The sequence below is a fragment of the Nelumbo nucifera genome, chromosome 5 (assembly GCF_055504915.1).
Source record: "Nelumbo nucifera cultivar China Antique chromosome 5, China Antique-T2T, whole genome shotgun sequence".
NCBI classification, from domain to species: Eukaryota; Viridiplantae; Streptophyta; class Magnoliopsida; order Proteales; family Nelumbonaceae; genus Nelumbo; species Nelumbo nucifera.
This window is the reverse complement of record NC_142653.1, coordinates 2,725,486-2,741,602: the sequence shown is the minus strand read 5'-3', so window position 1 is coordinate 2,741,602 and position 16,117 is coordinate 2,725,486. Positions and strand designations below refer to the sequence as shown.

The following is a 16,117-nucleotide window of genomic DNA, read 5'->3' as shown; positions in this document are numbered from 1 at the left end:
GACTGTTTAAATGTAAAATTAGTTTGGATTCCTAGGAAACACAATCATACAGCAGATGGCTTAGCCAAATGTGGTGTTTATTTGGAGAATTTGTATAGCGAAAAGCTTCCACCTTTGTAATTTGTAGAGGTTCTTCCCCTGCTTTGTACATCTCATGTACCTCTTCTTACTTTAATGAATCCTGGTTAAATTTTCTCAAAAACATTTGCTGATACATTGTGCACAATGTTGAGAGGTATTATGTGGAAAGATGTAGGAATCTTTCTACCTTTCAATAGATATATAGTTGAAGAAAGACATCTCACCTTTGGTTGCAGACCTCCCAAGCCTAATCCCAAAGGAACAGCATTGGAACCCTCAGGAGGATCATAGCTCTGGCTGGATCTTGGAACATTCTCTGATGCAACTGCAGAGCCATCCCCTGAATTACTTGAAGAAGCTTCCCTTGAACTCGAATTATCAATTGTATCCTCATTATTATTAAATTGTCGATGCTTGTGGTGGGTCTGCCAATCAATAATTTTCAGTTGAATCTCCAGATAACATAATTTTTTGGGGGGATGGGGGTGAGGTGGGGGAAGAGATAAAATGTACAACATGGAGAGAAATATTTAAATCTGAGTTTTGAAACCAATTTCACAGCACTTGCAGCCATGCATTGGGAACATCTCCTCATGAATAAAAACATGCAAGCACAGAGATGCTCCCTATGTGTGGCTGCAAGGGCTGTGAGGTGGATGTGAGAAGGGAATCCAAACTTTTTTTTTTTTTTTTTGGGGGGGGGCGGATATTTTCTCTTTAGGAAAAAACACCTTTTGACTAATAACTATGGTGTAGTTGTGTCTCCTTTATCAAAAATGAGATGCGCCTATTAGCCTAAATCACCACTCTTCCAAGAGCCAACCCTGCTAAAGAAAAATATAACATGAAGACTGTTACATGCCTGTATTCCTTCCCCTGCAGAATTCTGCTTAGGTCCAGATAGAGCAGTCCCTCCAGCTCCTTTAATGGCCATGCTTTCAGGCTGATGATTCTCTAGATTACTGTCCACACCAGATCCAACAGATGAATCATGGATGATTGGAGTTGATGATTGACCTAGTTACATAGAAGAAGAGATAAATCAATCACTGCCACACAATGGGTCCATTATAGATGTATCTGATTACGAGTTACCTGATGGATCCTGATTTTCTCCACTTGCATCAGATTGTCTTGAGTTGGGAGATGATGTACTGGAACCCTGTATAGGAGCCGAATGGTTAGGGTTTATCTGCTGAGATCTTCCATGAAAAGGGTAGATAACACTTAGAACATTGGCTGTTTCCGCAGAGGACCGTGGAACAGCTGCAGCAATAACATTTCTCACAGGCACTACCCTGGCTGGCCCTGAATCACCTGAACCACTTCCATCATGAGTGCTTTCCCCAGCATTTGCCCTGGAACCAACAGACAGCGCACCGGAAGCAAGCGAGGTACCTGATTATTGGATAAAGTCTCAGATAAGGTGACTCAAAAAAAAGGAAAATTACTTGGAGTATGTAAGCTTCTCACCAGCATGTATATGGATGTTTATGTTTCTAGGAACATCTCCAAGACCAAAAGGACCCATATTACCAGGATTTGCACGAGAAGTAGCAGAGGCACCAGAAAAGAGGGAGCTGGTTTGAAGAGGAAATGGCTGCAAAAAGATGTTAAACCTTGTTCAGTCAACAAAAGTGCACATCAACTTTTTTAAGATGAATGTATAGACCAAGCACCATGATAACATGACAATATTAATTTCAGCAAGTGGACCTGATACCATGAGCAGTGCAGCATATGTAAGTAGCATGTTCTGCTATTCATGCTAATCCTGATCAGATGTCAGGTCAGAGTCAATGACAGTTGAACCCAAGCATTGAATTGGGTTAATGTTTGCACCAATTTTACTTGACAGTTGGTCTGGCAATAAATTTCTATCCTCCATTGCAGATTCTTTTTATGGAATCCCTTAAATATTTAGCTATTCTCTATATGTTTGTATTTTTATTTCCTTTCTAAATTTCTCAAGATCCCCAACCTACAAACATGCACATGCCAAAAAAATAATAACAACAAACTGCCCCAGATTAGTTGGGGTCAATATGGGGGAGGGGGAGATGTCAGAGTGTGCAGACATTTTGGAGTGTGCAGTTTCTAATTGGCCCTTAAACTACCTCGGTTTGCCATTGGGAGATAACCCTCAGAAAGATGAGTTTTGGGTTCCGGTTGTGGAGAGGTTTGAAAAGAGACTAGCAACTTGGAAGAATAATTATTTGTCTCTTGGTTGGAGAATCGCTTTAATCAGGTCTACATTAGCTAACCTTCCTGTCTACTTTTTATCAGTCTTTAAGATTCTAGTTAGGGTGGCTAGCAGATTAGAAAAACAAATGAGAGACTTTCTCTGGGAGCTGGGGGAGGAGAAGAAGGACCATAGGGTTAGGCGGAAGATGGTTTGTAGGAGCAAGAGGGAGGGAGGCTTGGGTATTGGGAACATAAGGAATAGGAATTTGGCACTACTAGGGAAATGGCTGTGAAGATTTCACTGGAGAAGGATAAACTTTGGGTGAAGATAGTGGGCAGTATTCATGGGGTAGCAGACAATGGATGGGATTCTGGGATTCAGGCAAGGACTACAAGAGCAGCACCTTGGAAAGCTATTCAAGCTATTTTGCCATTGTTCTCTCCATGGATCAAGTATGACTTGCACTCAGGCAATCTCACCAATTTTTGGGAACATATCTGGATTGGGGATTCTCCCTTAAAAGACCAACTCCCGAGTCTTTTCACTCTTCCCACATTTAAAAATGAACCAGTTTCCCCCTTCCTTATTCCATCTACTCAGCTTTTGGGTTCAGTTGAAACTTGGGCTTTAGAAGGGAAATCAGGGACACAGAGTTTGATTGTATTTTATCCTTGTTATCCATTCTTGAAGGGGTTTTCCTAGATCCAACAAAGGCAGACGGTAGAATTTGGACACTTACCACCTCGGGTTCTTTCACATGTACTTCTTTCTTTAAAGCCCTAAAACAACCTTCTTCTTTGGGTCTGCCCTTCCCTGTTAAAGAGGTGTGGTGTCTTCCTATACCTTCAAATGTTGGGAGTTTCTGTTGGGAAGCCTTTCTGGAAAGAGTTAATACAGGTGATTTACTTCAAAGAAAAAGACCCAATAGTTGTTTGTGTCCTCACTGGTGTGCTCTCTGTAAAACTGATGGTGAGTCTGAATACCATTTACTAATTTCCTGTCGGTTTACTAAAGTCAGTTAGGAATGGTGTACTTCTTTGTTTGAGTGCAGGTGGACCCCCCCCCCCCTTTGAATGTGCAAAGTTTATTCAGTTCCATGCCGATTTGGCCAACAAAAAGGGCCAAGATTATGTGGAGATGTATGAGGGCTGCAGTTTGTTGGACTATTTGGGAGGAGAGAAACTCACAGATCTTCTCAGAAAAGGAGAGAAGCTTGGAAGTAATACTAGAGGTCATCCATATTAGGGTGATACATTGGCTGAAAACTTTGACATTGTTTGCAGAATTCTCAGTAGATGAGATGCTAAGAAACTAAAAGGAGATTGCAGAATTAGCTTCAGCTAAGAAGGCATCAAACTCTTGTTGGATTCCTCCACCTCATGGCTTTATTAAACTGAACTTCGATGGCAACAGTATGGGTAATCCAGGGCCACCCGGAATAGGGGGAGCAATAAGAGATGAACATGGGAATCAATTAGCTATGTTTTCTGGACCAATAGGAGAGGGAGATTCCTTGAGGGCCAAGATACTTGCAGCTCTTGAAGGGGTACAAAGAGTCAAGAATATGCAATTTAGTAGGCTGATCATAGAAGGAGACTCTGAAGTTGTGGTGAACTGGTTAAAAGAGGATAACTCTAGGATATGGAATTACAGCAATGAAAAGAGAAAATTTAAGTGGTTGACTAAGGATATTGAAATTCAGTACAAATGGGTCAAGAGAAGTGCTAACTCACTGGCAGATGGTCTAGCTAGGCAAGGGGTGAACAGAAACTCTTTATTTTGGGCTGTATTGTAATTGTATTTTGGTGTTCAATGCTTGTTCTAGGGAGCTAAGATTGTTTAGCCCCCTTGCTTTGTAATTTTTCTTAATCTTAATTAATACAATTCACAGTTATTGATCAAAAAAAAATATCAACTGGAGGGAAGACCATGGACCACAGCCAGCATTTTATAATAGCCTTTTCTCTTGCAAAAATAAAACAGAGAATGAAGGACTTGATTAAATTGTTAATCCTCACCCCCAACACATTGCCATTACCTTTTCCTTTCTTTTCTTATCTTCTTTTTTCAGATGAGTAATTTTAATTTTCATTAATAGGCAAAAAGAATCTTTATAGCACATGCAAAAAAGAGAAGTTAACAAAAACAAGCCCCCAAGAGAACTTTGTATCAGCATGGCACAGCAAGCGGCTCTCTCCACCCCAATTATAGCCAAAGAATAGCTAAGCATTACTTGGTGGAGAAAGCCCAAAAAGAATAGGAGGCAGTCCAAAGAGTTGCTAAGACCGGCCTGGGGACTGAACAATAGTGCCAGAAGTGTGAGCCTAATAAACAGATCTTCCAAAAGATAACCAATGGAGAAGATACGAATAATTTCCTGGAATATTAGAGGTTTGGGCTTAGGCAGGAGAACGGTAGCAGGCACTTTCTTGAAAGAAAGAAGAGCGGATATTCTACTTTTGTAGAAAACCAAGATACGTGACTTCGGTTTCAGGGGGTGTTTGGGGTTTCAAACCTTGTAACCGATTAGCAATACCTGCAGTCAATACAACAGGAGAGATTGCCTTTATCTGGAACACCAGCATTTTTAAGCTTCTGGACCAAGAAGTTGGAAGATTCTCTACTTCTGTGAAGCTATTATGGATCCCAAATAAAGTCCCTATTATACTCTCGGAGTCCATTGTGGAGATTTTTATTTACTCTCAATCTGGAAGACAAACAAGGGTGTAGCAGAAGCAACAAAGGTATGCAATTGTTGTCAAATTTTATGCAAAAATGGGTGATGCATGACCTTCCTCTGGCTGGTGCTACTTACACGCAAACCAATAATCAAGAATCTCCCTCTTTTGTTAGGTTGGATAGATTTATAATAACTACTGAATGAGAAGTCTTGTTTCCCAGTTCCTCTCAAGAAGCTCTCCCAAGACCACTGCCAGACAATGTCCCTTTGCAATTGGACACAAACGGCATTAAGAGGCAGGACCATCCATTTAGGCTGGAAAACTGTTGGATGGGGTTGTAGAAGTTTGACACAAATATTCAGAATTGGAGGACAGAATTCACTTGAAGGTTTCAGCCAGCCATGTAATGAGCACGAAGCTACAATGGCTCAAAAGTAAAATAGAAACCTGGCAGCAGGAAAAGCTCAAAAGATGATGAAAACATAAGAGATGAATACCTAAAAATCATTGCTGATATAAATTTTGAGGAGGAATTGAGGCCCTTAGAGGAAAAAAAGGATGAAGGGATTCTTGGCCAAGAAGTATGATTCTTTAGCCTACCAAGATGAGGTGAAATGGAAACAGACGTCCAGAGTCAAGTGCTTAAAAGCAGGAGATAATGGCACTGCCTTCTTCCACAAAGCAACCAACGCAAGAAGAAGATCCAACTCCATTAAGAAGCTGGAATATCACAAACAGTTAACCAAGGAGGAAGGGGAGATAGAGAAGGCTATTGTTAGTTTCTGCAAGCAACTGTACAAAGAACCATGTAAATTCTGGCCAAAATTAGATGGATTACAATTTGAAATGCTGTCGGAGCAGAGAGTGGATGAATTAGGAAAAACTTTCTCGGAAGAGGAGATCAAAGGGCAGTTGAAGAAATGGAAGGGGAGAAAGCCCCTGGACCTGATAGCTTCATCATTATGTTTTACAAGAAATATTGGGAGAAGAATCAGAAGATCAAACATGATCTCCTCAAAGTGTTAGAGGAATTCCACAATTCAGCAGCATTGGAAAGAAGTCTCAATGCAACCTTCATATTTTTGATTTGCAAGAAAAGTGGAGCTGCAGAAATGAATGGTTTTCGGCCAATTAACTTGATCAGAAGTATGTATAAGATAATAATTAACAATGCATATGGCACGGAACAGAATGGAATGATGAAACAGGATTCATCAGTGATTTAAAAGGCACGCCTAGGCGCACAGGTGAGGCACATTTTAGGGTAGGTGTCTCACCCAGGTCCTAGGCACAGCCCTTTCAACAAGCGCACGCCTGGTGCACCTTGCGCCTTTTGAAAATTTGACGCTTTTTTGCTTTTTTGTGTCTAGTGGTTGGGCCGGGGCTCCACCCCCAGACCCCCATGCCACGCCCCTCGAGGCAAGCCCAAACAAGTCCACGTTAGGTCTTAAATTCTAGTTCTCGCACAAAAAATAATGATTTTATAGTTTTAATTGCTTTTTAAGAAGATATTTTATTCAAGAACCCCCTATTTGGTAACATTGTTGATTCATTCATCCTAATAAAATATCTTCTTAAAAAGCAATTAAAACTATAAAATCATTATTTTTTGTGTGAGAACTAAGAATTTAAGACCTAACATGGACTTGTTTGGGCTTTGCCTCGAAGGCCGTGGCACAAAGGTGGCTCGTATAATCAGGAATGTAATATGTTTTACATCACATTAGCCACTTGAAGTAATGCAATTGAGAAAAAAGAGATTGGGGGTTTTATATGCTTGAAAATGTTGTGTATTTGATTTTATTTTTAAATTCTCAGTTGAATATGCTTTACATGTTATGTTTATGTATTTTAATTTTAGATAATAGGTTTTTTAAAACATTTATTTTAAAATTTAAGTTTATATTTTTATTAATATTATGCTTAATAATTTTTAGATTTTTTGGCTTTTTTTTAATTTTTTTGGCATTTTTTATTTTTTGACATTTTTTTATTTTTTGCGCCTTGCTTAAAAAGGCTTGCACCTCACCTTGCGCCTTGCTTAAAAAGGCTTAGATGATGATGACGATTCATAGAGAATATATTCTCCAGAATCTCTTTCCATTTGCTTTATTGGAAGATTGAGATAATATCCAATCTTTAGAGAACAGAATCATTCCAATTGAAAAAAGTGATGAATAAGAAATACAATACTCTATTCTTGGTTCCATTTCAGACTCCTCTTTTGTTTAATAAATTAAATAGCTATGACCCACTTTTGGTGCATACTCTCTTTTGTACAGCTTATTGTTTTCTTTCTCAATGACCAGTTTTTTGTATATAGGCTTTTTCCCCTCTTATAATTTAATACAATGCTTTGCTCCTACTAACTGAATACTTAGTGCTATCAAATGCCAAAGGTTAGGTCCACATCCAATTCACCCCTCCCAAGACCCCAAACAACCAGGACCAGCGTTGGGTAATTTCCCATGATAAAATGAGCTAAATAGTGCAGATGGATGGTCCTAACTTAATTTATTAAAAGAACTAGAACATCTACTTGATTTATTAAAAAAGGAGAATCCTAGCTATGATAAATAGTTGCAATCAATCTGCACCAGAACTGGTAATTGCAGCCAATAACACTGGATGGAACCCATTCAATGGTGGTTATAAATTTCCTTTGCATGTACTACACATTATATGCCATTTATAGGTATTAAAAGACTATGTAGAAGATGACACATTTAACTTTAAAAGCCAATAACTTACCTGAACCATTATAGGATTAGGCCCTGAAGGAGATATATAAACTGCAGGCCCAGCATTCACCACAGATTCAGCCTGAAATTTGCACAAGGCAGTCATAGATCAAGGTAAATTATAATTAGAAAAAAAGACAAAAGATAACTAGAGTACATACAGGTGTCTGCCCCATGCGTAGTGTCAGAATAGTGCGACCAAGCTCCAAAAGAAGAGCACCTAAATGTTGCATTGCTAATCCTACTTGCACTGATTCTGCCTGAATTTGCCCACGTACTGAAGGATCAGTAGAAGTTCTCTCTTCTTCCAAACGTCTTGTGATGTGCTACAGAATTGCAGCAAATTACAAATGGAAAGAGAATCAATAAATTGATAACAAAAGGTCCAAAAATCCAAATTCATAGCTCCACATGCACTCCAGTCAACTGTAAATGGATTATTTACACTCGTATCAATAATTCATGGGAGAACTCAGGCTCATTCTCAGTAAAATCTTTCTACAACAAACTTTGCTCTGAAGAGGAGGTTAGCTTTCCTACAAATAAGGTTTGGAAAACAGCAGCTCCTCCCAAAGTTGCCTTTTTCACATGGGTAGCATCCCTAGCTGGTTTATCTAAAAAAGGAAAAGTCATCTGGGGAGTAATTCCACCAGTAGTTCTGTGGACAGTTTGGACAGAGAGGAACAGGAGGCTTTTTGAAGGCAAATACAAACCAGAAGACACAGTTCTAAAAGCTTTTTGGGATGTACAAAGTTTTGCTTTGTTTTCCTGCTCAGTGCCTTACTTTGCAGGCCTTGAGGCCTTCTGTAACTTTTTTTATTTAATGAAATACTTTACCTTTTCTCAAAAAAAGAAAGGGGGGGGGGGGGGGGGGGGCGGGGGGGCGGGCATAACTGGTTACCTGCCCCCACTAGGATGTATATATCTATGAATATATACCACAGGCCCAGTCGGTCACCTAGACAATGGACCTCCAAAACACCCATGTGATTGCCCAGGCAACAATTTTAATTACACTGCTTATAACATATAAGTTTTTGTGCAGCATATAACAATGGTGTCATCCTAAATAAAGCCCACTTAATGTTATAACCATGCCAGAATATCACATCACTAAGACCAGTGACAAATGAAAAGAAACACAAGTTGCCATCTGAAATTAATAAATATATGTCTTCTTTCTCTTGAAAAACAATTAGAGTCAGTGGGCTAGTAGCATTTTTTATCAATAATAAGGAGAATCAACCTCATAACCTCTTACTTACAATTACAAAAAACTGTGCAGTGGGCTAGTAGCATGGTTAGATTATTTTAGTCAGTGCTGGGGTGCTAGTGCTACTGAATCCTAGCTATTTCCCCCTTCTCCAAAATTTCACCTGGAGGCTTGAATTACAAGGGGAAAAGAAACCCTCAATTCAAGCATAAATTATATTCTAAATTAATCCTACCTGAACCTGAAGTAACATATTTTACTAGTTCTTGGTAGACCAAATTGCATTTTTCCCCTTCTATAATGGCATCAAGTATTTATTTGTTTTCTATTCCTCACAAAAGCAATCCATAATGTGGATGTGGATCAATGGCCACAAACTTCCAAATTCCAATGATGCAGTGGTGATAGTTACTGGTAAAAGTTATCAGCTCATGACGAAAGAGAAAGAATGAGATTTTTTAATCAGCAACTGGATAAAAATGAGTAATTTTATCTGGACTGAGAAGTGTAATACAACCCCTTCATCCTCAACCTATGGGATATAAACACAATTCAGAAACAGATGAAGCAGCATCAACACATGAACAGAAAGAAATATCAGCCCAAGATGTGAGACACCCAAACATAAAAGATCCCCCCCCCACTAAACTGTCTACCAAGAAGTTGGCTGATTTTTGTAGTACAACTTAGGCATCCTCATTTCAGGCCACAATTTCCACATGAGATTATTTTCTTCTTGGCCTAGGATTGATGCTAGTAAAGAAAAGATCATGTGGTGTATGATACAACTTGCAATTGTTGCTAAAATACTAGAACAATTGTTGCTAATATTTTTTCCTTGATGATGGAGTAGTTTCTTGTCCACCCCAACTTTGAAGATGCAGATACTTCATCATTCAGTGCTGATATTTTGTCAACTTTAGATGATGCCAGACCAGCAGGTAAATGACTGAAAAACTTCCCTAGATCAAGAATGAGGTTTCTGTGAATATCCAAGAGAAAGCGAGGGCTATTGTCTAGGTTTCTGAAATTGCAACAACAGGTCATTGTAAGCAAATTAATCTAAATGACCAAAATGATGAAATAAATAAGGAAACAAATAGGTTGGGAAGGATCACTATAAAGCTAGAAAGTTATATTACCCAGATATGGCAAGGGAATGGCAGGAAATGATATCACCCATGTCCATAAACCTGAACTTTTATAGTTGTAAAGTTTTTCCTTTTCCTTTTGGATAGTCAATGAAAAAAATTGAACTTTATTGCAGAAAAGAGAATTTCCTTACTACAAAAAATTCTGATAGCAAGTTATTATTACAAAACAGCCCAAGGCTGACCATACCAACTTGCTTTTTTTACAAGTGTCATACCAACTTGAATTTATAATTACCATATTTACAATTCATTCCCCAGCCCAGAAATTCCCCACAAAGATTCTCCTGTGCAACCCCTATTATTGCTAAAGAATCAACCAAGCAATTAGCAGCTCTTCAGACCCACCTGAGGGAGCAGTTCATGCTGCTACTGATTTTTCTTGCTTTTCCAGACTACAAAACCTATATATCCAAGTTGTCTCTTCCTCTAACCTAAGCCAAAGAAAAGCTTACTAGGCAGCCACCTTAAACAATCAGGTCTGTCCAGATATTCATGGAAGCAAATGTTAGACCTTGAGTGAAAGCCAGCAGATTGGCATACATCACTGGCCCCTATTATCTCTCACCACTCCTATGCCTAATGCACCTTGGTTGCCTAGATCACCAATTATAACACCCTTTAATTTTTCATATAACAAAGTACAATTTGTTATTCTCACTATGATGACGACTATCCAGGAATATTTTTGAGAAATGCAGACTTTCATTAAAATAAAAAAGGGGGGATTTACATTTTATTCTTTTTTTTTATGCTCGAGTGGTACCTTGGTCGCAGTGAGAGGCATCTAATTGGTAGAATAGATGCAGTGGAAAATACCAGCTCTCCGAAGATGAAGCTGTTGGAGATGGGAGAGTTTGTGGAGGTAGGCCGTTGGAGAAAAGCTTTGAAGATTGAAACGAAGGAGCTGCTATTTGAGGAGCTGAGATTAAATGGTCAGCTGAGCTTGAAAATCAGGGAAGCAAAGAGAGAGATGGTGCTGTTAGAAGGTTTGGGGGTAATCGAAGGGTTCAAGAAGGTTTCTTGTAGAATGTAAGAGAAACCTTAAAGGTTATTTTATTTCTTTGACAGAATTTTTTGGCAAGGGAAGAAAGCAGATGGTCTGCCTACCAGAAGGAAGGAAGAGTCAGGGCTGGAAGGCAGTTCACGGGGTCTTATGTGAACTGCTGCAGCGCTTGGGTGCTAAAAGAGAAGTAACAGTAAAAAGGAAGATAAGCACTTCTACTAGTCTGGTGAGCAATAATAAGCAAGAGACTCTTTTAGTGACAGCTGGGGCAGGCAAATACAGAATGGGAGTAAACATACAGAGAGGAGATTGGGAAAGTAAGCTGATAGTTAAAGCTTCAGCTCATATACTAGACTGGAGGAAAGTTGCAGATCTGTTAACAGCAAGTTTAAAGCTGAAGAGTACGTTTATTTTAACACCCTTTGAGAAGAAGGACAAGGCTGTGCTGGATCTGCTTGAGAATAGAGTAGAAGTTGAGGCATTAAATATCCAAGCTGATCTTGGAAATATCACAGTATCAAGATGGTGTCCGGTATCAAACTCCAAAGATTTCTTTGTTGAAGATGGAGTGCTAGTGCATCTCTTAGGCCTTCCCTTTAACTTGTGGAAGCAGGAAGTTGCTGAAGCCATTGCTTTGATGTGTGGAGGATCTTTAGGAGGTGCCTTTTGGGGAGACCTTTGTTCAGCTTCCATTTTATTGAATGGTGTAAAACCTGAGGAGATTCCTCGGAAGATAGAGGTGCTAGTTGAAGGGCTTTGTTACTCAGAGTGGCTGGCTTCATCCATTGAATCGGTGCTCTGGAAAGAGGCTCGTAGGGAGGGAGATGAGAAGGTTGAAGAAGAAGAACTGCGTGGCAAGAAAGGATTGGTTGATTCAAACAAGAAAAGAACTTTTACTAAAATGGAAAAACAAAGGCTGGAGAAACAAAAGGGTAGCACTCAGGGGGTGGGTTTTATGCGTGTGGGAGCAGTGAACAGTCTGGAGGGTGGCAGGTCTTTTGCACAGGTTGTAACCAGCGCCAATCTGACCTGTTTGAACAAGGAAAAGGAGCCGGTCCAAGGAAGAACTGGACCTAGACCGGTTAAAACCAAACCGAGCCTGGGGTCAGACGTGTGTGACCCTTTTAAAAGTCACGTGAGGTCGCAGTGGCTTAAGAATGGGCCAAAGCCAAAGCCCATTTGAAATGTTTTGGGTGCGTTTAAAGGCCCATTTGGGTCAGCGGGCCCGATCCAGTGTTTTAAAAAGGCGTGTGAGCCTTTAATAAATCACGTGACTGGGAACAAGACTAAGATAGACGATGTTAATGGTCTATCATCGTCCCCAGTCGCAAGACGGGGGAACGCGCACAGCGCCGGAAAGTGGAGAAGAAGCTTGATCTGCAGTGGGTTTCCCGACGGAGGCTGAAGGAGCTTAACCCCCTGCGACGCCCCTCAGAGAAGCCGAAGCCAAGTTACGTTAGGGGAAGAACTGAAGAGAAGGAAGAGAAGGATGAAGGCTAGGCGCAATGCAGTGAAGGTGATGAAGATTCAAAGGACTGTTCTATTGATGGTACTAGCGTGGGCAGTGTAAACAACGAAGGTAGTTGCACTAGAGGTGACATGGATGGGTGGAATATTGCAAGTTTATTTCAGGGTGACGATTGTAAGCGGTTCAACTCACTCCCAAGACCACAGAGTGTGCAAGGAGTATCAGAAGGGGCAGACCGGGAGAACCGGAAGCAGAGCAGGAACACACCATCAAGGGGTGAACCAGGGGTAGAGTGGAAAGATCACCAGGGTGACCAAAGGACAGAAGTACTTCCCAACCAACTCAGGGAGATAAATGTTTACCAACCTCTGGAACAAGAGAGGGAGGTAGGGAGCAGTCCTTTTCTAGCTTGTCCATCAGTCCCAGGTAACCAAGTGATTTCGGTTTGTGCTACTAATGTGTCTCCAGTGTCTTTGGTTCCAGATTTCGTTCCTGTTCCATGTCCTGTAGCCCATGAATATGTAGCCAAGCTAGCAGACGGGCTCTCCAAGGAGGGGGAGACGGGAAGGAAGGAAGGAAGGTGGGAAGGTGCCGGAAGGAAGGTATAGGAGTGAAAAAGTGTGGGAAATTATTGAAAGAGTGCTTAAGGAAGTGGAAGGAGAGCTGATCTAGAGAAGGGAAGGGGAGGTAGGAAGAGGGGAGGGGTTAGTGGAGAGGAGGGAAAGGAATGAGGGTAGAGATGGAGAGGACTACGGGGAGAGAGCAGGGATGGAGGGAGGTAATAGGAAAGGGAGGGTGGATGGAGAGGAAAGAATAGAGGTGGGACCAGAGGAGAGGAAGAAAGGGCAGGTGGATAGAGATGGAGGGGATTTTGTAGGAAGGGTAGGGGTGGTGGACTCGGTGAGAGAAGACATGATAGCAGAATTTGTAGGGAAGTTGGGTTGCAGGTTGGAAAATTTGAATGTGCTGAAAGAAAACTTACAGAAGAGGAAGGAGAAGATCAGAATAAAGAAGAGGAGATTGAGTGAAGTAGAGAGATTGAAGAGAGATATAGAAGGAGACAAGAGGCCTGGGGTAAATGGAGACAGAAGGAAAGGGGAAAGTAGTGGTAGGTGGCAAGGGGTTTAAAAAGAAGCGAAATGAAGATTCTTAGTTGGAATGTGAGGGGAATTGGGAGTGCAAGGAAGAGGGCGACAATAAAAGAGGTAATAAGACGGTGTGACCCAGACATTGTGCTGCTACAAGAGTCTAAGAGAATGGAGTTTAATGATAAATGGGCAAGGAGTGTATGGAAAGCCAGGGGAATTAGCTGGGTGGTTGCTCCCTCGTGGGGTGCTTCCGGGGGGATTGTAACAATGTGGAAGAGGGATGTGGTGGAAGGTTTGGAGGAGTTGATCGGAAAGTACTTGGTTTCTATGAAGTTCAAGCAACAAGAGGATGACTATACATGGGTGCTCACAAATGTTTACGAACCGAATGACTATAAAGAGAGAGAGGATTTGTGGGAGGAATTGGCTGATGTTAGAGGATTGTGGGATGGACCTTGGTGCATGGATGGGGTTTTCAATGTGATCAGATTCTCGGAGGAGTCCAATAAGGTTAACCAAAGGGTGACAAAAAGCATGAGGAAGTTTAACAGTTTTGTGGATTCCTTTGAGCTTAAAGAGATTCCCCTAGCCCATAAGACATTTACATGGTCAAATCTCCAATCTAGACCCATTTGCTCTAAACTAGATGGATTCCTATTCTCTTTGGATTGGGAAGAAAATTGGGGAACCTTGGCTTCTAGAGCTCTCCCAAGGGTGACCTCAGATCACTGGCCCATAGTATTACGTAAGGAGGAAAGAAGGTGTGGAGGTCCTACCCCCTTTAGATTTGAAAATATGTGGTTACTTCATCCAGGGTTTACTAACAAAGTGAGGGAGTGGTGGCATGACTGTAACCCACTGGTGGGGGAGGGGATGAGATTCCATAAGAAACTACAATTCTTGAAAGCAAAAATCAAGGAGTGGAACTTTATGGAGTTTGGGAGGATAGAAGAAAGAAAGGGAGATCTGATGGATAAGATTGAAAGCCTTGACTCTAAAGAAGAAAGGGGAGAATTTGGAGGGGAAGACAATGATCTCAGGAGAGATTTGAGAAGACAACTAGAGGATTGTCTGCACAAGGAGGAAATTAGTTGGAGGCAAAAATCTCGGTGTAAGTGGTTGCAAGAGGGAGACTGAAACACCAGGTATTTCCATTCTCTAGCAGATGGCAGGAGAAGGAAGAACTTTATCTCCAAATTGGTAGTAGATGGAATCAAGTTAGTACAACAAGAGGAGATTGCCAGGGCCTGTGTGGAGCACTTCAAATCTATTCTAAGAAGGCCTGTGAGTAGAAGGGTGTGGGTAGAAGGTTTGGACTGGCCAGATGTAGGAGTGGAGAACAGGAGAAGGTTGGAAAGAAACTTTACTCTAGAAGAGATCAAGGAAGCTATGTTTTCTATGGATAGAACAAAAGCTCCAGGGCCGGATGGGTTCACAATGGCTTTTTATCAGGACTGTTGGGATATCTTGAAAGATGATCTCTTGCAGGTGTTTGAGGAGTTTTTCAGGAGAGGAATTGTCAATCCGGGTGTGAACTCTACATTTATAGCTTTAATTCCAAAAAAGAAAGATGCATCCCACCCGAAGGATTTTAGGTCAATTAGCTTGGTTAATAGCTTGTATAAGATCATTGCAAAAGTGTTGTCTTTGAGGCTGAAGAAGGTACTGCCCGATATCATTGCACACTATCAAGGAGCCTTTGTGAGGGAAGACAAATTACTGATCATATTTTAATTGCTAATGAGAGTGTGGAGAACTTTAAGAGGGATAAAAAGAAGGGAGTGGTCTGTAAGTTGGACTTGAAAAAGGCTTATGACTTGGTGGACTGGGATTTCTTGAGGAAAGTTTTGACTAAATTTGGGTTTGGGGCTAGATGGTGCAAGTGGATCATGGGTTGTGTCAGAAGTTGTCATTATTCAGTGCTAGTGAATGGGACAGTGGTAGATTTCTTTCTAGCCAGTAGGGGTATAAGACAATGGGACCCCATGTCTCCTTTCTTGTCCATTCTAATTGCGGAGGTTTTGGGGAAACTGATTCACAGAACAGATTCTAGGGGGCTCATTAGAGGCTAGAGAGTTGGGAGGGTGGAAACCCCCCTCACTCACTTGCAGTTTGCTGATGACACGATTCTATTTTGTGAAGGTGGTAATGTGAGTTTTATCAGGAATTTGAAGTTGGTGATACAACTGTTTGAGCAAATGTCTAACTTGAAGGTTAACCTTGGGAAAAGCTGTGTAATGGGGGTAAACTTGGAGGAGGGAGAGATCAGGGAGAGTGCTGAAGTGTTGGGGTGTGAAGTTTCGGGGTGGCCTTTGAACTACTTAGGGTTGCCATTAGGTGATAATCCCATGAGAGAGAGCTTTTGGAACCCGGTGGTGGAAAGGTTTGAAAAAAGGCCGGTATCCTGAAAAAAGAACTACCTCTCTCTCGGTGGGAGAATTACACTAATTAAGGTCACGCTTGCTAACTTACCCATCTTTTTCCTGTCGGTGTTTAAAATCCC

At 41.0% G+C, this 16,117-nt stretch overlaps 1 protein-coding gene across 5 annotated transcripts in view; it reads right to left on the bottom strand.

The window, feature by feature from the left end:
- LOC104603706 (Ubiquitin-like superfamily protein) overlaps nucleotides 1-16,117 on the bottom strand; it is a 33,185-nt gene that overhangs the window by 3,107 nt on the left and 13,961 nt on the right. For all 5 annotated transcript variants that reach the window (XM_010267799.3, XM_010267798.3, XM_088887335.1 and 2 more), the window contains exons 10-15: nucleotides 7,850-8,014; nucleotides 7,699-7,770; nucleotides 1,555-1,681; nucleotides 1,177-1,479; nucleotides 944-1,098; nucleotides 306-506 (exon numbers count right to left, since the gene is read on the bottom strand). In XM_010267799.3, coding sequence (XP_010266101.1) covers nucleotides 306-506; nucleotides 944-1,098; nucleotides 1,177-1,479; nucleotides 1,555-1,681; nucleotides 7,699-7,770; nucleotides 7,850-8,014 — 1,023 coding nt within the window. The remainder of the gene's footprint in view (nucleotides 1-305; nucleotides 507-943; nucleotides 1,099-1,176; nucleotides 1,480-1,554; nucleotides 1,682-7,698; nucleotides 7,771-7,849; nucleotides 8,015-16,117) is intronic.